The sequence below is a fragment of the Larus michahellis genome, chromosome 5, assembly GCF_964199755.1.
Source record: "Larus michahellis chromosome 5, bLarMic1.1, whole genome shotgun sequence".
Lineage (NCBI taxonomy): Eukaryota > Metazoa > Chordata > Aves > Charadriiformes > Laridae > Larus > Larus michahellis.
The window spans coordinates 38,133,589-38,156,694 of NC_133900.1; the positions used below are offsets into that span (position 1 = coordinate 38,133,589).

Here is a 23,106-nt window from a genome sequence, read left to right on the forward strand (position 1 = left end):
ACAAGCTGCTTGGTTATTGTACTTTAATGCCGCTCAGCATTACAATTAGTTTTACTAGACATTAATAAGTGGGTTTAATATTCAAACCATGGTATTGGAGATAAGTGTGCCAATGAACCTTATCAGTGGAGCAAATTGTAAATTTTAACTCGTTTATCTCATTAGTCTTTAATAAGGCTGTGCTTCGCAGATCATGGCTGCATCATCTGCTGATTATATCCTCTGATCTGCTAAGCAAAATAGCACTCTAATAATAGCCATACATTGCATGAAGTCCTCCCATTGGTGTTCTGAAACACTTAATGTATTTTTTTTTCTTCATTTAGAGGACCTTGATTGTGTCTTATCTTTTCTGTGCAATGCCAAAATTATAGAAATGAAGGTAAGATGAGAATTCATTACTTGTAGGCCCTGGGCTTAGAAACATTTTGCCAAGTAGGAGTTTCTGATGAGGGCCTTAAGTCGAAGCGTGTTGTCTGAGTAGTCTGTGTAGGGACTCAGAGCTTTCTGGGCAGTTAAAGCAGTCAGACTGTCAACTGAATAATGATGACTTGCTGCTTTAATAATAATCAGAGCTCTCCAAAAGTCTGTTGCTGCTATCTTACACGAGAAACTGAGCTGAGTGACTTGCCTTAGGCTCACATAAAAGGGAAGAGAAATGGAGGAGAACATTAAGTCTCCTGGCTTGAACTCTTGTATGTAGGCAGTTACCATAGTGGCTCGTGATGATGATTGTGTCCCTGGCATGCTATTCAGAGCAAGTAGGAGGGAATTTAACAGGTTTGAGGGAATTCTTCTGGCACGTCCAGTTAATACTTTTTCCCATCAAATTGCTCATACAATCTTATCTAAGTCCAAAGAAACTTGTTCATCCATCTAGAAACTTCAAAGATTTCAAGGTTTCCCAATAAATGTTTGTCAGGTTCAGTGATTGTGAGTGAACTTAGTTGGTTCTGGTGTCTGAGGCAACAAAACTCAATCAACTCCGCTTGTAAGCTGATTGAGTTCAGGTTTGCTTCCATGTGGTCTTTATTTTGAAAAATTTACACTAATCTTCTCAAGTTGAGTTCTTTAATGATTGTACCTCTTTCTAAAGCAACGTTAAAATAATACTTCAGATATCTCTGAAACGGTCTATCATGAGAGAATCTGTTCTTTAAATGATTGATAGAGGTGCAAGGTGAATCTCTTTTCTTACCATCCTGTGTTAAATTGATACTTAAAGCTCTTTGTAGTACTCTGAGGGATGTGAGATGGGACAGCTGCTGTAGCACTGTATTTTAATAGCAGTAGCTACAGCCCTCGTGGGTCCATGGAGCCCATTGACTGCTTCTGGTGGTAGGTTTACTATTTTAGTAGCCATCCATCACAGTACTGTGTTTTATTTTTTGCATTGATCTTATTGATGGTTGAGTTGGTAGATAGATACACTGTCTCAGGGAAAACTCGGTTTTTCTGTTGTTAGAGAAAACTGCAGATCTTGGCTCCCAGTCCTGCTGATGGAGAGGCACTGCCACAACCCCATCTGTGTTGGGGACTCCGGGGACTCGTTCTTTCCAATTAGGTTGATTGTTGGGGTATACATAATTGCAGGTAGATGTGCTTTTGGTACCGGCACTCCTAAAGAGAAGTTTTCTACCATCAATCAATAATTGGTCATTAGTCATATATGTTTTGTTTAGTGGTAACTTACTAATAACACCATTTATTTGCAGTTAGTTTTTCAGTGCAGATTCTTGACTGTATGCAAATCCTCCCATAAAGTCAGTGAAGGGCTTCCTGGGACATTCCATGACTCTTAGCGCTGGAGGTTAATGTCCTTCTGAGTACAAGTCTGCTTGAGAACAGCAGGGATATCTGAGTGCTTACTGACTAGAGGAGAGATGGCATATTCCGAAACAGTATTGAAGTGCCTTATTATTGGAGTGCCAGAATTATGATGCAAGTAAAATGGTGTCTGTGCAGAGAGGTGGACTTGAAGCTAAAACAGAGTAAAATGTGGAGAAACATAAAGTACAGAGATGGCAAAATATGTGGTAACAGTAGAAATACTGTAAGTTTTGTTTCAGCAGAGAGATAACTGGTAAACTATGTAATAGTTTTGCATGGACTAAAGTACTTTCATAACTGATATATCAAAACAAAAAAATTGATTTGACATGTGCTTTCTAATTCTCATAACCTTTTTTCCCTTCTACATGAGAGGCTGGAAAAAAAATCATAAATTTGTAATTCAGTGTCCAGAACCATGTCCTATAAATATAAAGTTGGAGGTGTTACTTCCAAGCTGTGGTTACAACCAACTAACGTTCAAGGCCCCACATACAGACAGACCTTCTCATTCCTCTTCAAACCGTTCCTGCCTTCAGCTTGTGCTTCTCCTTCGGAGCTCTGTGAGGATTGGTACGTTGTATGTGACTTAGCATAAGGCTCAGTTTGCAGTTTTGGATAGCACACCCATTGCCAATTTTTAAAAAGATCATAAAGGTGAATTGAAAAATTTGGGGTGAGGGGAAATAGGAGAGGAGAGGTGCTGGATTTCAGGCATGGGAGTTAAGAGTACACCCCAACTACTTTAAAAAAAAAAAAAAGAAAAAGAAAAAAAAAAGAAGCATATTGGTGTACTGTAGCTTCTGCAGCTCCGACAGCCTGATGGAAGGGCGGTAGTAGAGGTGAGAAGTAGCAGGACTCCCAGAGACATACACAGACACTCCCCACTTTTGGAGGTGTTCAAGCAAGAATAACAACTTGTTGATGGGTGGAACCTGTGCTTGCCCATGTCTGTAGAGGTCTCCTTAAGTGTTACAAAATTAGATGGGAGAGGCTGTGGTTTGACTTTCAGTTATCTGTACTGAGAAGCATTCCTGCTAGGGCTGATAGCCAACTGTCTTGTTTACTAGGCTTTCAGTATTGATCATTCCAAGTGTTAAAAAGTTTAAATAATAATTAAAATAGTAATTAAATTTTATTTTTACTAGCTTCTGATATTTACCTCACCTTTTAGCAGATATTGTTTTCCCGCAAAATTTGTGAGGTTCCGTGTTTTCCAGAGCACTCCCTTTATAAGATGTAGAATCTTCATTTGCAATTCGGAAAGGGCTATTATTTACCTTCTTTTACCCTCCAGGGTGTGAAAGTTGCTAGTTTATCTTCATTCCTCCCTGGGCTAGAAAGACACCTGTATTTCTATTCCTGTTTTCCCAAAGGTTCAAAGGCAAGACTGAAAAAAAAATTACACAGAATTGTTACAGAAGTGTCAGATTACCTAGATTTTTTCTTTTTTTGAAATTGTTCCCTTGATTATTTAGCAGTTTCTTTTTTTGCATGCTGGCAACATGTCTAAGACAAGTGTTGTATAGACTATATAAGTTTCTCTTTTGCCAGTGCATTCATGTGCCTTATTATCCAGGCAAAGACAGTTGCAAAAATGGAAGATGCTCTAACGTCATTCAGTTTCCAGTTGCAGAAGACTAGTCAGTGTAAAAGTGTGGCATATTTTCATAGTAGAGTAGACTCATGTTATGAGATCAGAGATGAAGAATTAATTTCTACTCTGCATAATGGACAATTTAGCACTGTTTACATGACACAAATAATTTTATTCCTAGGAAAGCTGGAGAAGCTTAGAGGGAAAAACATCTACCACCTGTATAAAAGGGAATGAAACTTAATAAAAATGGAACTATAAATTCAATAACATGGGGATTTTTCTTTGATTTGGCTTTTATGCACTAAACATAATAAAAATGCCAACAATCCACTTTGGATTTTGCTGTTTACTACCATGTGTATTAAAAGCAAATAATTCAACATATATATAGAAAGCCATAATCTGTCAATGTCCACTCAACTTGCAAATATGTACTAATATTTTTAAATAAGGGTGTCACTGCGGGAGGAGAGGTTGTTTTTTTCCTGAATCTATGCTCACAGATGGGGCAAGTGTTATTTTATTGAGGTTCTTGACTTTGCAATAGGAATTTACATAAAATAAATCTTCAACTTCTGCTTGTCTGCCCTGAGTTGGAATCGAAAGAAAGAGGGAGACCAGCGTTTACGTGCAGTTTTCTATCAGATCAGATACGTGGGATTTTGTGTGTTATGGGAGTGGGGAGCGGGAGGGACAGCATAGGATTTTGTAAGGAGTGCTTGTTTTGCTTTTTTCTCCTTTTCTTTCCTTTTTCTTCCTTATCCTTGTTCTTCAGTGACCCGTGTGCTATAGTGATTTGTGGGTCTCGTCTTAAACAGTAATGTTTATTCAGTGGTTTTCTGCAAATTTGACGATCGATAGTCATAAAAAGGAAATTAAAAAGGATTTTGCAAGTGCTTTTCTCTTTGCCAAGCCTGGAACGTAATTTTGGGACAGAGGGAGTTCACTAGCTTCTGGAGCTTTCTCCAAGCTAAATTGCAAATGTCTGATGCAAACAATGTTGGTTCACACAGTGAACTGTTCTTTCTGTTCATTTTATTTTTTTAAAAGAAGGAAAAAAGACCACTGAAGTACATTTACATTCAAAAGTGTCAATCCGCTAAATATAACATTTTATCACAACCCCCTACCTAATGACAAGCAGTACATAGTACATAGGGTGAGATATGAAAATGACCTTTCAGGTTTTAGTATCTCATTAAGTTTGCTAGGTTTGAGAAGTAAGTTTGTGATGGGCTTCTGCCATCCTACAGTGCAATGAAACAGTTGTCCTGGAGCTGTGTAACAATATGCTTTTACTCATTCCCTTCGTTCGTTAGTTCATCGTGTCACTAACAGGTTATCACTTCAGAGTGTAGGAAATAATGTTGACTTGGTGGATAAATATCTTGAGGTGGTAATTCTCTCTAAAATGAGTAGTTTCAGTTAATCATGTACAGAGAGGTAAATGACAGATTCAAGTCATCTAATCAATTACTCTATAGCCTATGTATTATAATGAACATATTGAGAAGTAGGAGAGGGATTTATTGTGACAGATAGCTACCTAAATTTGTATATGTTTATAAACATATTTCCAGGAAAAAAACCCACAAACAACTTTGTATTGTGAATGAATGCGTAGTATGTTAACAACTACACAATATCCATTCTATACCTAACAGTTTTGATTTTTATGGCATATTCTATCCTTTTCCGGAGCTTTTAATTTGAAAGAGACAGATAAAGAGAAGTAACGTGCATGTGGACAAAGAGAGAGGAATTCCATCTGCAAAGTGGAAGTTCTTTTTTTAGTAAAAACTTGGTGACAATCCTCTGGGGAAGCTTGTTGGTTGGTTTGTTGATTTATTGATCAAGTAATCAGGATAATATTAATGATGCTTTACTACTGATTCTTGTGCTTGAACTATGTTTAGAACCTGCAGAATCATCTGAGAGTTTGGAAATAAAAAAATATGTTTATGGCTTCTTTATCATGAAACGTGGAATGTTTAGAATATATGTGTATTTGCATTTTATTGTGGATTAGTGCTGAAAGCACACACATCTGTAATGTCACTTTGTAGACTTGAGAACATTATTCTTGGGCTTCTTATGCTTATTATAATGAGTAGTTTGACATGTTATACAAATCACTTGAAAAATTATCTTACATATTATTACTGTAGCCATAAAATATATAGCTTAATTTAGTTTTCTGTAATCTACATATGATAATTACAGGTATATTGATAACTTTGTTTCTAGACCATCTTTCTCGTGGGAAGGTAGTATTTCCTATTCTGCATGCTAGCGTTCTGAAAACAGTTTTAAATCTTCAGAGTACAGAGTCTTCTACTGCTTTGCTGGTCTCATTCATCTTCCTGTCAGGAAGGTTTTGTAGATAGGCAACTTAATAATTTTCTATGAATTTATTTTGTACTTCTAGCTATAGATACTGTTTTGCCTTTCTCAAAAAAAAACTTTTTAAAAAGAAAAGAGGTTCCATTCACTTCAGCATCACTTCAAGAGACATGTGATTTTCCTAAATTATGAGCATGTTGGGGCCAAATTTGTATGTTACGCAACTGTCAGAATTATGTTGGAAAGCAAAATTGATGTTGCAGATTGCGTGGCTCATCTGGATTTCTTTCTTCCGCTAGCATAACCAGAACATAAAGTAGGTTTTGTTAAATGTCTGCTTTATGATGTGTTGCTCCCTCCCACTCCTGAATAGTGATAAATTTTGAAACAAACCCTGTGCAAATTCTCAGTAGAGACAAGGAGATTGGCAACAACTATTTTTTTCCCAATAATTCACTTCAATTATGACAAAACAAAATTACTAGTGTAGACACAGCAGCTGGTATCTGCAATTTCTCCATAAATCAAGGAATGGAAGGTAGCTTTCATTCAGTGACGTGTGCTATACCCTTTGGGGTTGTTCTCTTTCTCTTTGAAACTTAGTATGAAAGCATATTCACAGTACAGTTTTAAACTGAGGTTTGTTTTGCTTGTAATGCCTGTTTCACACAGTACAACACCAAACACTTTGGTTTGTGGGCCTCACACATTTAAATTATGTGGTTTTCTATGGAAACATGCTGTTCGTGGGTCAGCAATTTTGGTGGTGATTTGGGAATGAACCAGCAGAGTTAAAGTTTTTTTCAGTTTAATTTAAGATTTTAATATCCCTTTTGCAGCAGTTGTCTGCTAGTAGCAGACAAGATACCTCAGTCATGCTGTACCTGAGTGCTACTAAGAATAGAGATATCTATCTTGGATTTTAAGAACCCTACCTGCTATTTTATTCTTAAGTTTTTAACCAACATAAACTGTGTTTTGAACTACTAATTGTTACCAAGTTGTTGCCTTTCTGTAGTAGGCCAAATATGAGGAGATCAAATACAACAGAGAAATAGGTTTACTATATTCCTTATCTCCTTCTAAAAGGAACAAGTCATACCACTAGAGTTGCAACCTTATTTCTTCCCTCCCTAGCTTCAGATTTATGACCTAGGGATATGAACGTGTAGTTTATTCCTCCTGGGACTTTGCAAGAGTAACTTCGGTGATTGTACGCTCTTGAGTTCCAGTGAAATTGCCTATGTGTAAATCCATGTGGTAGATGAATATACCCTATGGCATTATCAGGTAAATAGAGCCCTCCTTGAGAAGGTCAAGGTCTCTGTCAGGTGTTCTCCTCTGTTAAATCACTGTTTTCTTGAGCAATCACTGCCATTTCTCTTGCTTTGGTAATATGACCCTTGCTGAATTGTCTTTGCTGGTTAGCCGTATACTTTCCTAGACCCACTGTGTATAATTTTAGCCTAACCCATCAATGCATTTTGGACCATACTGCCTAACTGGCCTCTCTGTTCTTTCATTTTGGCTGACCCATGCAGCAGAAGTCTTTGAAGGCTTGGGATTTGGCTTAGCCTGTGTCCCAGTGCATAGGCTGCTGGTGTGAGTTGATCCCATTGCTTGCCCTTGAAGCGTGCACATTTATGCCACTGCAGCACCGCTGAACTGGGGCTGTCAGGTGGGCCTCTTCCCTGTCGCTTTTGCTGTACTTAGCTGTGGAGGAATTGTCCATTCATGTCCGGAGAGCCATGTATTTATTACTTTATTAATACGTTACCATGTATTTATTACTTTATTAATTATATTATTTATATGTCTGTAACCTGAATCCCCTAATGTGTAATACCAGGATTATGTAGATCGCATGAAGAGGTTATTGATACCCCAATTAGTTGTCTGAGCTACTGTAAATCTACAATAAACATGTGAGTAGTGTAGCCCCCTAGAGATTTGAGAAAAAATGAGTTGTGTTTTTTAACTGCAGCAGGCTCACTGTAGATAGGACAGTAAGATTTTTGTCTTATTATAAAACGTGTGTAGTTTCTCTCTTGAGATAGATCTTGTTAGGCAGTCTCTGTGGGGACAACTCTCAAGACGTTCTTACTTTCATGTTAGCAGGTTGGATTAAATCATGCTTGATGAGAACAGATTGATACTTTGATTAACTACATTGCTTTACAATTTGTGGTGACTTGTTCTCTGTTAGGCTTTTAAGCAGATAGCTTTATCAGCGTAAAACATATCTTCTCCCACCCACACATGGAAGGCATAGTGTCTTTGCAGATACTGGGTAGAAAAGATAGGTTGAAGAAAGCTGAATAAATGTGAAATGTTTGCTTGAGGCAGACAAAGGACTGGACAATTGGTGAACTGCAGCATTGAAACATGAAAGAATAAATAATGGAGGAGGATGATTATTCATGTTGTTTAAATTGTTCCTCTAGTAATCTGCTGCAGCTTTCTTGCTAGTAGAACTTCTGAAGGTGAGTAGTACTTAACCAAAAAGAGGGTCCTCTGATGCAGTGGCTTTTAACCACTGACATTTTCTTAGTTGCCTGCCACAGACCTACTGCTCTCCAGTGAGCAAGCTGTAATCCTTCTGCATTCTGGTGGTGAATGTATAGGATCATTAAGGGTGGGGATATGACTGTTCTTCATAGGCTTTGCTTTTGTAGCAAAACTTATCTCACAAGCAGGGTGAATCCTTTCCTTTGAAAGGACTGATGTCTTCCTTTGAAACACTCTTGTTAATAAAATTTAAACCCTCTCCCTGATCATAGTCCCTAAAGAAAAGCTGATAAATTTATGCAGAAGGCTTTCTTTTAAATCAAACATAAACAAACCCTGAACAAGGTCCCTTTTAAGCTGGAACTAAGTTGAGGCATGCTAAAATTTGCCACTCATTTCTCTCCTACCCTCCCTCATCCACTTATCAGAGACTGCAGAGACGTGATTGCATAGCTATGTATAAGACCATATAATTTCCCTCTGCTTCTTTGAAGTTGTCTAATTTCAAGCCCCTTTATGCCACACTGATCCATGAAAATGTTTTGATATATGCTGTTTCTTTCGCTGCCATCGAGGCTTCTTACCCATCTCTCTGTTGTCTCTCGTGTACCTGGACTGACAGAGTCGAAAGCTCTGGCTGGTAGAGCAAAAGTGTACAGTATCTGATAACAGAGGTACAGTGGTGTTTGAGAACTGTTGGCGAGCACATCATCTTCACATTTCAACAGAAGACAACGTTGATAATTAAATTGCAGAGCCTTGCAGCATATTTTGCATATACCTTACTGTATTAGGCAGTGTATCTTTTGCCTGTATGTTGTGCATTGCCTGGGAAGCCCCAGTCCTGCAAAATTCTGTGCTACTTTTTTAAATTCAAAAGTGAAACTTTTGAAGAGAGAGACTGTAGTGGGAGCGGACTTCACAAGGGATTCTCTGCTAAGCTGTTCTTCCAGTGTACTTTGCACTAAAATAAGTACTTCTGTTGATTGGGGAGTTCAGCCCTGTAATCAGCTGTGGAAAAAGGGTTGATGATTTACAGAGTTCTGAAGGAAAACTGAAAGCAGATATCCTCCACGAGTCCAATGGCTGGGTCTCGATCTCATCGTTAATCTAAAGCTACTCAATGCAGTCGTGGACTGCTGCTTTTTTTTTTTTTTTTTTTTTTTTAAACTGCAAATAGGTTGAACTGTGGTAAAGTTTTCTGCTGTCTTCCTCCCTTGTTCACTTACCAGAGACTGCACCGACATGGTTACAGACCTGTGTGTGTGACTGTGTAACTTTCTCTGCTGCTGCTTCAGAAGAGACAGGTGCTTGTTAGCATGTCTGTATATGCAACATTTGACCAGATCTGGGGGGAAAAAAGTCCAATGTTGAAAGGTATTTCATGTGAAACTAACAAAGTTTATGTAGGTGCAAATTAGTTGCTTGATTTCAAAAGCTGTTGTCCAGTTACACAGAGAATATAGGAAGTTCTTTGGGGAGATGGTGACTTGTCTCTTTGAACCTCAGTTTCTCATGTGTGTGATATGTACGCTGCGGCTTCTTGTTCCACATGGGTTTTTTTAAACATATAAACCCTTAGCAGTAGGGGCAGGTACCTTGTGTAGGAGAGAAGTGATTAGAGACAAAAGTGTTATCAGTATAGGCAACTGAAATAGCTCTAGAAGTCATATGTAAGTGTACCTGGCCTTGTAATAGGGTTAAATGACTGATAGATAAGATACGATTGAATTGCAGAAAGGTTTACCTGCTAAAAAGGTTTTGTTCTGGGATGGCAGGGTCAAAGAATTAAACTGAGTGGTGTTTTTTGGAAGTAGAATTTTGAATGGACTGCAGGAGAGGTGTATTTGCACTTGTCAGGACTATAAAATAATGGAGTAATACCTTGATTAGGATTTAGCAGAGAGGAAAGGCTAAATTATTGTAAAATTTTTACAATGAGCTGATTAAAATAAACAATTACTTTTGTTGTTAGTGGCCCCCAAGTTCACTTCTACCTCTTCCTCCATGAATCAATGTTTTATAAATTAATTTATTTTCTCACCTTTGGACTCAGTATGGTCAGGTTATTTGTCCTTTTTAATTGGAGTTAGTTTTACTTCACAGGGAATAATGCAATGTTGCAGTTACTGTGGTGCACTTCGTCTTGCAAAATAATCAAGGAAATCTACTAATCTACTAGTCTAGTAACAAAATCTGCTTACCAGAAACATAATGAATATATTCTTTCTTCTACTGCTATAACTAGAGCATGCTAACTTTAGAATGATATGTATCTTAAAAGAGAGTATCTCTTCAATTCAATTACTTTCCTTTTTTTAAATAGGTGCACTGTTTTTAGGATGTACTCTGTGACCACTTAAGTTGTCAAAAGCTTTGTACGCTTTTGAAACACTATTACAGAGTTTGAAGTTATTTGAAGCCTACACAATCTATTAGTGTTTTGTATTACTAAGGAAATCCCAGTATCCCAAGATGCTTTCCAAACTGGAATTGATTTGTTCTTAGAAATATTGTTGCACATTGCAGTCTTCTTGCTGCTGTCTTGTTACTTTTAAATTAGAGATGATTAAAAAGCCATAGTATTTGCTGCTGTGAGAATAATGTCTGTGTTTTCCCACTACTCCTAGGTTTCTGATCTGATAGCTGGGCTAGATGCAAGTGAACTTATCCCTCATCAACATAATTTTTGCTGCAGGCAAGTTGTTTTCAGCTAATGACTTAAATTTGGTATTTTTGTTCTTCATTTGATGCTTTGTGTAGCCTGTTTATGATGACTTTGTGCAGCGGGAGTGGACATTGAGAATGAACTGTTAGACTGAATTTTACTGAGATGTTACTGTTTATCTCCAAGGGATGAATGATTTTTTTCGTGATTCTTTGTTATTAAAGATGTAAGTGGCTTGAATTTTGTGATTTTATGTATGTGCAGTATACTGTTACGTGCAGGTTTTAGTTAGAGAACATAAATGCTGGAGATGAATTTGCTGTTTTACAGTTTGTCAGTCACATACTCCCAAAGATCTTTATCAAGCAATGGGGTAGTGTTTGTGCCTCTAATAACAAATCGAGTAAATGGATCAGACAGGATGCATGCAACATCAGCTCAAGGGAACCTTCCTAGAAGTTTTCTGTGGTCGGTAGCATAGACATTTCTAGAGTTAGCAACACTGAAAGCCCTTGCTGTTCTGTTCTTGTGTCATCTAACTCTGAAAAAGATATGATTTGAATCAAAATGCCGGCAGCTGCTAATGACGTGTGTATCCAAGAGCTCCCGGTGTTGTAATTTGAGTGTGCCCAAATCGGGACTTGGAAATAGCAAGAAGCTCTTAAATACTAAGGTCCCTTCCAGCTCTAACCATTCTATGAAATAGGACCTTAAGGGACTTTGTGCAGCAGTTGAGGGGACACACCTGCTTGTCTTCAAGACTTCTTTCACATGGGCTATATCTGTTCTTTATATATGGTGGCTAGACTTAGGATATCCTTGTGTAGGAAAAGATGTCCATATTACAAGTGCAGACTGTAGCAGTCATCTGCTTAGGTAGTAAGCTGTTAACAGAGGCAGGACTTGAGTGTACAGTAACATAGCGGTGGTTCTTACATAAATGTCAATAACTAAGTAGCACTTTTGTGGAAGGAGCTTTCCTACTGGACACGTAAACATAACAGTGTCTCTGTCACTGGATCTCTTGGCATCTTGCTGTGTTTTGAATGTGTGGTGAGAGATGTACCATTACTGTTCACTTCAGGTCTTCTCATAGCTGCAGAGAAGTAAGGCAGTATTTCAGGAGTGTGTAATGACCGAAACACCAGTAAGGAACCTCTACCCCCAAAAAGTATGTTTAGAGAGCTACAAGATAGAAGTATTTAAAGGAGGGCCTGATGGGGAGGGAGTGAGTACTGTCTTGAAGTTTGTGGAATAGAGTCTGAGGCTGGGATAGGAAAGATACATGAGGAAAAAAGAAAACTGTGAAGGCTAGGGAAAAGAGAATTAGAACAGATTAGAGGAGAAGAGAAGGTAACAGGTTAAATAGTACCTTGTGTGTGGGACATCCTAGAGCTCTTCATGCATCTCAGGAGTCTTACATGGCTGGTACTTGATTTTCATCAGCATTCTTGAAGAAAGCCATAATCTCCCTTGTTGTTGTTTACTAGCTTAAATAGTGGAGGCTGATCTGAAGTCTCCAATTCTACTCTTGGTATCATACTGGTGACAGAATTTGTCCTGTGATATCTAGATGTGTAATATCAGTTTCTTTTATTTAAATTGGTAAATAACATGTAAGGTCTACATTGAAACAACCTCTAACTTGTGAAGTCAAGCAACTTGTAAATTCCAGAATTGAGCTTGCCTCTGCTTTGTTAATTAAGTTCTCTTGCTGCACCTTATGATACCATCTTTAATTACACAATCACATTAGTTTTTCCAAAGCTGCGTGCTTCACTTCATGCGCAGGACAGATCTGCTCAAAGGGTGAATCGGGGCTGTGCAGTGAAGGACACTTTTGCCTGGAGGAGGCTGCTGAACTTTTACAGAAATGGGAAGATTTCCATTTGAAGGGGAGGGCTGACAAAGAGGGAACTGGCAGGAAGTGGACAGGTTTGGATTATTAGGTATAGTATTAGGCAAACTACTTAGAGCAGGCTTTTTCTGATTGGTCTCTAAGCGTGCATCTTGCTTTCTGAGTGTTTTTTGGTAGAAATGTTGAGCGCTCAGAGATGCAAGCAAAAGTCACCAGAAGCAGTGAATTGAACTGCTACCTACTTAACTTATGGTACCTACTTGCTTATGTCAGTAACAATTAAAAAAATCCCAACAGATCCTAGGCCTCTGAATTGGGTTCTCAAATCTACTTGCTACTTAGATCTCTAATTATTATTATTATTTTTAATATTTTTTTTTCCTGTGCAGGAATATCAGTGATGTAGAAACAGTACTATTCATTTTTACAGGACTGTTTACAAAGTAGCAGTATACTGGTAGGTGCCTTCAAGTAAATGAACATATGAAGCGAATTGTTGGGAAGGAGAGTGCTTGAAAGTGTAACACCAGTGTGAGCATGGAAGAGGTAGGCAGGTGAGAAGTTTGAGTGGAGTAGGGGGGCAAGGCGTAGAGAGACTTTGATAATATTTTATAAGGGATTACTTCTGTTCCCAGTGTTGGCAGGCTCTCATGAGCTAATTCTCACTGGTTTGCACAATGGTGTCTAGTGTATCTGGTTCCAGGTGGTTTATTATCTGGAGAGCAGCTTGATGGAGTGCCATCTTTGTTCTGGAAGTAGTGTTACCCAAACAGATAAACCATCCAGGATTTATGCTGGCTTCTCTGCACATGGGCTGTTTTATCTGCAAAAAGGATGAACTATATTGCATTAATTGTAGTGCGTGAGAGCGTTTAGAAAATCCATAGGAAATGCATCTTATGTGCTGTAAGCAGCAAGGGTTGCTTTGGGGAGGGGGGAGACACTGATCATGCAGTTGAATTTTGAACACATGAATTATACATACATAGATACAGGGGAATGCATAACCACCTTTTGCTTTTTGCTTGCTTCAGAAATCTTAATTAAGAGTTGTACCCTGTATGTTTTTGGAGGTTTTGAAAATGGCAAAAATTGGTGCTGCTTTTGAGACAGGCTGTATGCTTTGCTGTGCTAACAGTTTCAAGAACGTAAGCAGAGCACACACGCAGAGATGTCCACTACAGAAAAAAGATTTTTAAGATGCACGCAGAGAAATACCTACTGTACAGGCAGAGTTGCTATATGGGCCGTGGTACAGAAATATCCTCATGTATTTCACTAAGCCAATGAATGTCCAGGGGCCCTGGAATCCTAATGAAGACTGGAGAAAAGGAGAGCACGTCAAAATGCAGTCTCCAATGAAAATAAAAATCTACTATGATTTACATGAGCTGTTGGAACTTGTAGTGCATTTGTTGTCTTCCTAAACTCTTTGTACGTTGGTGTTGTGGAGGCTTGGGTGGGTTTTGGGGTTTGGGGTTTCTTTTGGCGGTGGGGGTTTTTTTGGGGTTTTTTTGGTGTGGTGGGACTTTTTTTTTTTTTTTTTTTTTTGGTATGGTCCAAAATTGAATTAAATGAAAAGCCTGGTTGGTTTGCAAAAGCTTATGGAGGGGAAAAAAAAAGGGGGGGGGGATGGTGTGACTCAGATATTGGTGCTTGAGAGAATAATATGTTCTCTTAAGCCTCTCAAATATCTGTAAGGTATCTGCCTTTATTTCATTTTAACTTTCCCCCGCAGGTGTGCAACTACTTTGATACTCAGATATCTAGGATATTAAATAATGGATGAAAAGAATGTTTCAATGTTTGGTCTTATTCTCATAGTCCTTTAATATGACATCTCAATTTATTTGACTTTGGATACACGAAGGTTTTATCTTTTATGTTGTTTGGTTTTGGTTACTTTTGTATTGATACAGAGGGATACTTCTACTTGCATATGGTGTTCTACAGATGTTTTCAAGTGTTTATGATATGCTTTCTGACAGAAGACTTTTAAGTATTTGTAATTATATCTATTCATTAAAATATTGATTAAAAATATATAAATACCTGTATTTTTTTTTAACCTGTATAGCCTATGCAACACTAGTTACTAAGCAACTCTGAAAAGAGACATGGTCAGCTGGCAAAAATATCATAATAAGAACTAAAACTGTAGTGACACATGCATAAAATGTTTACTGTGTGAGCTTCTGTTATGCTTATTTATTTCTGTAGCACCTTAATTCAGTCACTGATCTCAAAAGTTTAAGCATTAGAAAGTATTGCCATGAGGAGAAGTTTGAGAAGGTGGTTTCATATAACATGCTTTAAAAAAATTCCATCCTCAAACTGAATTAAAAGAAAGAAGGTTTTAGTGTTCTCTGAGTATGGGGGTTTTCTGTTATACACTATAATCTGATGTGCATAGGTATATGTGTGTTTTGGTTTTGTTTGTTTTTTCTTTAAACAGATTTCTGTGGATACCAAAGCTCAAAACACACTATCGGTCTCATCACGATGCTTGAACAGCTGTAGCTAACTACAGGATTTTCAGAAGAAATCCAGCATGGCCTAGTTGGCTTGACCTTTGGAAAATTTATAATGTCTTCTGGAACCAGTATCAGCAAAAATCGGCAGGCTCCAAGCCTGCAGGGTGTTGACCCAGAAACATGTATGATAGTGTTTAGAACACACTGGGCACAGGTAATGTTAATGAGTTTTATTGATTTGAAGTAGGCTGCATTAATAGGAATTTGCTTCGTTTTTACTTTTGGAAAAATCCTGAATCGCTCAGGAACAAACATCTTTCATGCAGAATGTGGTAGATGACATTAAAACATTTTAAAACACAGAGGTAATTGATCTTTCCAAGGTATGGTTATCTGTTACTGTTCACACTTTGAACTCCAGATTTGAATCTAAAAGCGAAGTGGTAGGACATGGTGATATCTTTTGGAAGGCCTAGATCTTATAACTGCCTTTCCTAGTGATTCACTGTGACTTGGACGTTGTTGCAAACTTCTGTGCTTCCTTTCCTGTGCTGGTTAAGGCTTGCCTGGCTCTTGTAAAGTATATTAGACACATGGTGCAAAGCTGTATACAGTCTTGTTTATTATGGATAGGTGTAGATTATGCACTTCAGCATATTCTAAACATTGTTTGCATGTCATCAGGATTATAATTGCTTTTAGGCGAAGATGTTTTGCTCCGAGCACCATAATATAAGGTCTTATTTGCTGTAGTAATATGAATAACTAAGTTTATGTAAAATTGATTTCTGTACTGCTGCTTTTGCTGTTTTTTGACTATCCTGAGAAGCAAGCCAGCTGAATGTTGGTGTTTCTGAGATGTTTCCAGTGTGAGAGGAGCCACTGTTCAAGAGCCACCTTTTCTCACTTAACTCTAACAATGTTGTCATGTTAAGTGAGCTGCTGTTCCTTTGCATTCTTGTAGCAATTATAATCCACAAAAGAGGTAAAGACAGTGGTTGTTTCACAGACAAGGAGCTTTATTGATTGCATACAGAACAGAATTTAACCCAGAGGTGTAAGTGCTGGGATGACAATTTTTACTCAATCCTAAATCTATGATGAATGTTGAAAGAGTATGTGGGCATCAGCCGCCATTTGGTATCATGTAAGATGTGGCAAGAAAAGATCAGCTCTGTGGGTTCCTGCCACTCTTAGTACTGCAAGTCATCTCGTGGTATTGATACTCCTGAGTACAGTTACTCTAGCTGACGAGCAGGCCCTTTGATTTCAGTCCTCTGTGACGAAGAAACTTATGGCAAACATTGAAACTCAGTTTCTGAAGGCTGAGGGAATCCAGTTTATCCGTACTCCAGAGAACCCCAAGTTTTCAGCAACAGGAAAAGTGGCAAATTTAGGTGCTTATAAAAGCTAACGAAAGCATTACATTTGGCATTGTACATGCCAAATGTGAAACTTTTAAATTTTTGAAAGCTTGACAGACAAAAACTAAAAGCATAAAAAGAGTTTAATATTTTTGTGTTAAGAATTTTGATTATTTTTTTTCCTTATAGGGGTAAGTGCATATTTTTAAAAAATATATTCAAATAACTGATCTGCATTTGTTTCTCTTTAGGTTCTGAAAATCTTAGAGAAGCATGATCCTTTGAAAAACACTCAGGCAAAGTACGGGGCAATTTCACCTGATGAGGCCAGCACTGTTCAGAATTATGTGGAGCACATGCTTTTCTTATTAATTGAAGAGCAAGCAAAGGATGCCTCAATGGGGCCTATTCTGGAGTTTGTGGTCTCAGAAAACATCATGGAGAAGCTTTTTCTTTGGAGCCTACGTCGAGAGTTCACCGATGAGACAAAAATCGAGCAACTCAAAATGTATGAAATGCTAGTAACCCAGTCTCATCAGCCTTTGCTACATCATAAGCCCATCTTGAAGCCTTTGATGATGTTGCTGAGTTCCTGCTCAGGAACAGCCACTCCAACGGTGGAAACAGAGTTGGTTGTCCTCTTGAACCAGCTCTGCTCTATAATAGCCAAAGATCCCTCCATTTTAGAACTGTTTTTCCACACCAGCGAGGACCAAGGAGCTGCCAATTTCCTCATATTTTCTCTGCTGATTCCCTTCATCCATCGAGAAGGAACAGTAGGCCAACAGGCCCGTGATGCGCTGCTTTTCATAATGTCTCTGTCTGCAGAAAACAACGTTGTTGCAAACCACATAGCAGAAAACACCTATTTCTGCCCAGTAAGTTGTTCTTCAGTGCTAAACTAGCTGTCTCCCCTGTATTCTTCTCATCCTTTTCTATAATTTTAGATAAAGATGTATTGTAACATGTTTGTTTCTGCTAACAGCTATTTCACAAATTGTCATACTCTTTAAGCCAGCCCTACTCCCAAACGCAGTCTTGCTCCTTGTTTCCATACCAGCGCCTTGCACTTTTGGGCCAGCGCAAGTGTTTTCGCAGTCACGCAGTGAATTGAATTGGGAAACTGGTGGAGGTTATAGCAGAACTTGGTGGGAGGGAAAACTGTTCTGTCTTACCGTGACGCCCCTGTGAGATTCTGGGTGTGAAGGGAATGAGAAATGGAAACAAGTTGTTCTGAAGCTGTTGTTTCTGGTGGCAGTGCTAGCTTAGGCGGACTATGCTTCCCACACTATAACATCAGTTCGACAGTTCAAAAAATAAGTGTGACAATAGTGTGAGTGTTACAGAAACCTAATATTTTTACAAGATAAAAGGGAGACTTGCCCTTTGTCACAGAATTAGACGTTTCTATGGCCATCCCAGGCAAACCACCCTCTTGCTATGTTGTAGTCTGTTACAAAACTTGGTAGTAGTGTTGCATTGTTAGATCTGGCAAATCACTCTTACTACATGAGTAGAAAACCTTTGCTGTTAACCAAGTAAATAGTCTAATTTACCAAACAAAGTTGCCATACAGCCATTCTAAAGCAGAATGAATGTGACAACACCTACTTCTTCAGGCCTTATGACAAAAATCAGTTTGAGATCTGCAATGGATGGGTTCAAAACCAGATATCATTCTGTAGAAGAGTTGCTCTTGTGTGCCAGTTTGTTTGACTGATTCTTTTATCTTCTGCTTGTCTTGCATTTTAGTTTAATAAATGCCAGAAAAAAATGGAGGGGAACCCCATATAGCTACTAAAGCAGGGAGCTTTAGAGCACACTAGAATCCCTGCCTTAAGCATTAGTGCATGACAGTTGTTTCAGCCATGGGTTTCCGTTTCCTCTGAGATTGCTGTGTCCTTTGAGTCGTAGGGCAAAGCCAGGTTTGCAGACTGGAGGAGGCCTACAAGTTGCAAAACAAAACTTGTAAATAGTTTCCTTTGTCAGTTGTAAATATTGCATCAAATTTCTTGTGCTGAGAGACTTTAGTTGACCTTGTCTAATAGATGCTGCTAAAGAATATGAACTTGATTCTCAAACTGTCCCTGAGACAGATACTATTATTGGATCCATGCTATAACTTCCATAATTACATCTTCAAATTAATTAAAAAAAGCAGCCTTTCTACACTGAAGATAAAAGCCAGCTATATTAACCTTCAAACAGCAGGGAGCCGTGATTGACAATCATTCTAATTAGGAAGGCTTCTTGTCAAAATGTGCTAAAATGAGACTTTCTGAACAGTAATGAGACTGGCCTAAGTCTATAATAAAACTTTATTGCGGTGACATAGAATTAGCTCGCTAGCACAAAATCTTTGAATTTGTATGATGAGCTGAAGGAACAGGTTTTGTTCTGGTGCAAGATTCAGTAGGTGTCAGTGGCATTGCTTGCATACCATTCAAATCAGTGCCGATGTGGCCTCAGCTACTCTGCAAAACAGCTAGTGCAGTCCTGTGCTGATACGAATGGCATTTGGGTGGCACTGTGGTGGTGATGTCTCTGGTTCTGGGGCGGAATTGGTTGGTAGCATATAGGGTTTTCTTTGCCATGCCTTGTTGCATAGTATAGGTGTGCCCTGGGATGGGGTCTGGTCATAAATCTCTGCTGCTTTGTATACCCAAATCAGTGCTAGATCTGTGCCAAAGTGAACCTGAAGGCTTTCTTGATGTTATTTTTTGAGCTAACTTTTGTTAGCAGCTTTTTAAAACTAGGTTGTCCATGGTACTGAGTATTAAAGCAGGAGGAAGTATGGCTCTGCAATGTCCTTGAAAAGTTGAGGCTGCACAGAGGTAGAAGGACTGTGGATGTGGGAGGAAAGGGAACTATTAAAGGGAAGGAATTGGCCAGGTAGCGATTGATTATGTATTAATGACACATTTTAATCATATAATGTGTCTGAGATAACAAATCATATACTCAGTCAGTGTCTTCTGTGAGTCAAGGGAAAGTAAATAAATCAAGGAGACTGGTTTGCAGAGAGACTCGTGACTTGATGGTGAGAAAGAAACTGTTGGAGGTGCTTGTAAAAGTAGACGAGCATGTAGGGTTGACTTGACAAATATTGTGAGAAGTTTAAAAGAAAACTGCTCTGGGGAAAACAGAAAATAAAATGAATCTTGCCCTCCCAGGATAAGGACTCATTCATTTCTTTTCCTTTCAGATTTTTTTTTTTCACTGATGTCTATCATTTTACCGATTAAAACTCCATAATATAGTCTATATATATGCATTACTTTATATGTCTGCTTATAGAATGTGAAGAGTTCTGTTAGTAATTTCAAATGGTAATCCTGTTTTATACCATATACTTCTATGAAAATTTTCAAATGTTTTTTACCTAAGAGGTGAAATTGCTTCCAGTGGCTATTCTCTGTCTCAGAGCTTTAGAAACATAATATCACAAAGAGCCATTTGTGTTGTACTTTATAGCAAAAATAAGTGCTTTTTAAACTTTACAGATTTTAGCAGCTACATCTGTCACTTCTTACTTCAGTAAGTCAGACAAACTAAAGAATCCTTCACTTCAAGACGTTGACTGGTAGTGAGTTCACTGCTCCTTTTAGTGGAGAGTAGAATGTTTGTTCAAGGTCAGTTTCTTGTGCTTAAGGACTAAACTTCCACATGAAGAAGAAATGTGGATAGTATGCAGCTCTGATAATCAGATTGTTTACTGAGAGGGTAAGTATGCGTTTATGAATAGCAATTAAATTTTAAGCAGGCAATGGAAAATTAAGTGTGCATTAATTAACAGGCCACAGAACAAAAGAAACTCAAGTTGTCTTCAGAGTTTTTTCCTTCCTAGGATCGTCTGAAGCTTGGGTTTGGGAGTGTAAGTGTGTGGTTTATGTATAAGTATTTCTATAGGCCTCATAAGTTTTTCCGAACTTTTTGCTTTGAGCTCTTCCACCGTGAGACAAAGGCGAAAAACCTTCTGGTTATAGAAGAATGTGACTGTGTAAGATTTGCTCAACAGCTTTAGCTTCTTAGTTTCTCCAGCATCTTTCTTTATACATCTACGTATACATGTGTATAAAAAAGTAGCACAGTGTGCTAAAGCGGTGAATTTTCCACAGTATTCCCTCTTCCCTTAAGGTTTGGCTTAATTGTATATGCCAGAATAAACCCATCTTCAAAATTATGTGATTTAGGAATGGAAAGCATCCAGAAAGACAGCCTTTGTCTGACTGGATGAGTTAGCAATTCTAATTTGTTACGCTTGTATATGATCAAAACCTGAATCCCCTTCCCTGAACTCTTGGTCTTTGACCTGCACATTGTCTGCTGTTTGTTTCCTAATAGATAAAGGAGTTGTGTTTCATCAGAGCTTTGACTGTCTAGCCCTGTAGATGCCAAGCAGCCCTTTGTAGAAAGAGGAAGAATTCTTACAAGAGTCTGTTGAATGAAAACTAAAAAGGTTTCCATCAGGCTGACTCTTAATGATTCCATTAAAATGAGGATCACCTAAAAATTATGCTGAAGTTGTGTAAAATCATGTCAGAAGGACAAGAGTTGAAAATAATATTTAGAAAGTTTCCAGCTTCAAATAACTTTAATAATTAAAAACTTGATCTGAAACAATGAATACTCTAGATATATTCAGTAAAATAAAAAAAAAAACAAACCACAAACCTTTTTGGAAATACGCTTTTTAAATTGTAACTAAAAATACAATCTTGTGCTTCAGTATAAATTGTCTGTAAGCCTTACTATGACTGGAAACAATGTCTATACCGTAACTTATTTCAGGCTTTTTTATTTCTTCCCTTCCAAATAAATAAGACAAGAAAATGAGAAATTACGAACAGTTAGAATTTTTAATTTTTTTTTAAGAACAGCTGAGCTCAAGTGCCTAGGAATGAAAGTCAACATATATCTGTGGTCTATATGAGGCTGAACTGCATTTTTATTGATGGGGGCACTTTCCCCCTCCATTTCTAATATTTCTTATTTCCATGTGGAATCACTTCGTATATGCACGTGTAAGCAGTAACATTCAAATCACCAACGAACGACAAGCTGTAGATAGATGGCAATGATGGCTGCTTCTGGAAGGGACTGAAGGAAAATGTAAAATGATTTTACAAGTATTTAAAAGAAAATATAATTTAGGATTTAAAAAAAAAAAAAAGGCAACCTGCTTTTGCCCATCACTTTCTCCTAAATACCAGCTCTTGAAAGAAGTTATTATATGGAATGCTCTTTAAAATATTAATGTCTTTCTGTTACAGGACTCTTTCAAAGGGAAATTAAATTAATCTCAGCACTCTTTTATGTTACTAAAACTAGTAAGAGAAAAGATTTGTGGCATTGCCACTCAAGCAGATGGACAGTTGGAAAGTCAACTTATTTCTCTCCTGTTTTTGAAATACAGGTGTTAGCAACAGGACTAAGTGGCCTCTATTCATCTTTGCCTACAAAGCTGGAAGACAAGGGAGAAGAGTGGCACTGTCTGCTGGAAGATGACTGGCTCTTGTCACCAGCCCTTGTACAATTCATGAATTCCCTTGAATTTTGCAATGCTGTGATACAGGTAATGGAGCAGAGTTGGACTATCCTTTTGAAGTAGTATTTTTTTATATATTCTGCAGAAGTTTGTAAATTATAGAGATTATTTACTTCTATTAATGGCATGGACTTTTTAAGTTACTCTAAAATAAGCTACATATAAGATGAATGCTTTGTGCTGTTTGTCCTGGTTTATGAGGATGAATTAATATGTTTTTTAAGTGACAAATGTTTCAAATGAAAGCAGTAGAATTTTGTGGTGGCTTGATATTTCATTATGTAATTGAGAGGATTTTTTGTTTTAAAAAAATAAATAAATGTTTATTGTATTTTAGTACCACTGTTGATACTAAAAGTAAAATGCCTTTACATGTTGGAAAATTTAGTCTTTATATATTTAAACATTGAAAAATATTCTGTCTTTGTCTAAGCTCTCATAATGGCATACAAAAGAAAATAGTCTGTTTTGCCTGTTGGTGAGTAATGCATAGAGAAAGCTTTCCAAACAGAGTTTAGGTATCCTCCTAGAAATATAAATTCATTTTAGATTGGCCTGTTTTGAATCCAGTCTCTGTTCTTAATGATTATTTCTTTGTTAGATTATTTTTTTTTCTGGCTTTGATCCCTTACTATTTGTTTTTCCTCTGATCTAAATGGAAAATGAGATTCTTTGTCTTTTTATATTGTTTTTTAAGGCTAGAAAAGCCTATAGAACCTTTGTCCAGTATTTTATTAAGCATGATATAAATTCTACAGAAACTGTGGATTTATGTGTTACTTGAAGAAATGTGCTGAATAGGATTGATAATTTAGTCACATTTACTGTTAAATAAAAGATATGTTTTAGTGAGACGTGTGCAAAATACAGTAAAGCAACTGATTGACTATTAAAGCATTGAACAAACGAAAAT

The 23,106-nt window shown here is 37.7% G+C and overlaps 1 protein-coding gene across 1 annotated transcript in view; it reads left to right on the forward strand.

Moving 5' to 3' along the window:
• FHIP1A (FHF complex subunit HOOK interacting protein 1A) overlaps nt 1–23,106 on the forward strand; it is a 93,304-nt gene that overhangs the window by 39,483 nt on the left and 30,715 nt on the right. The window contains exons 4-6 of the mRNA XM_074589654.1: nt 15,263–15,495; nt 16,897–17,523; nt 22,062–22,220. Coding sequence (XP_074445755.1) covers nt 15,394–15,495; nt 16,897–17,523; nt 22,062–22,220 — 888 coding nt within the window. The 5' untranslated portion in view covers nt 15,263–15,393. The remainder of the gene's footprint in view (nt 1–15,262; nt 15,496–16,896; nt 17,524–22,061; nt 22,221–23,106) is intronic.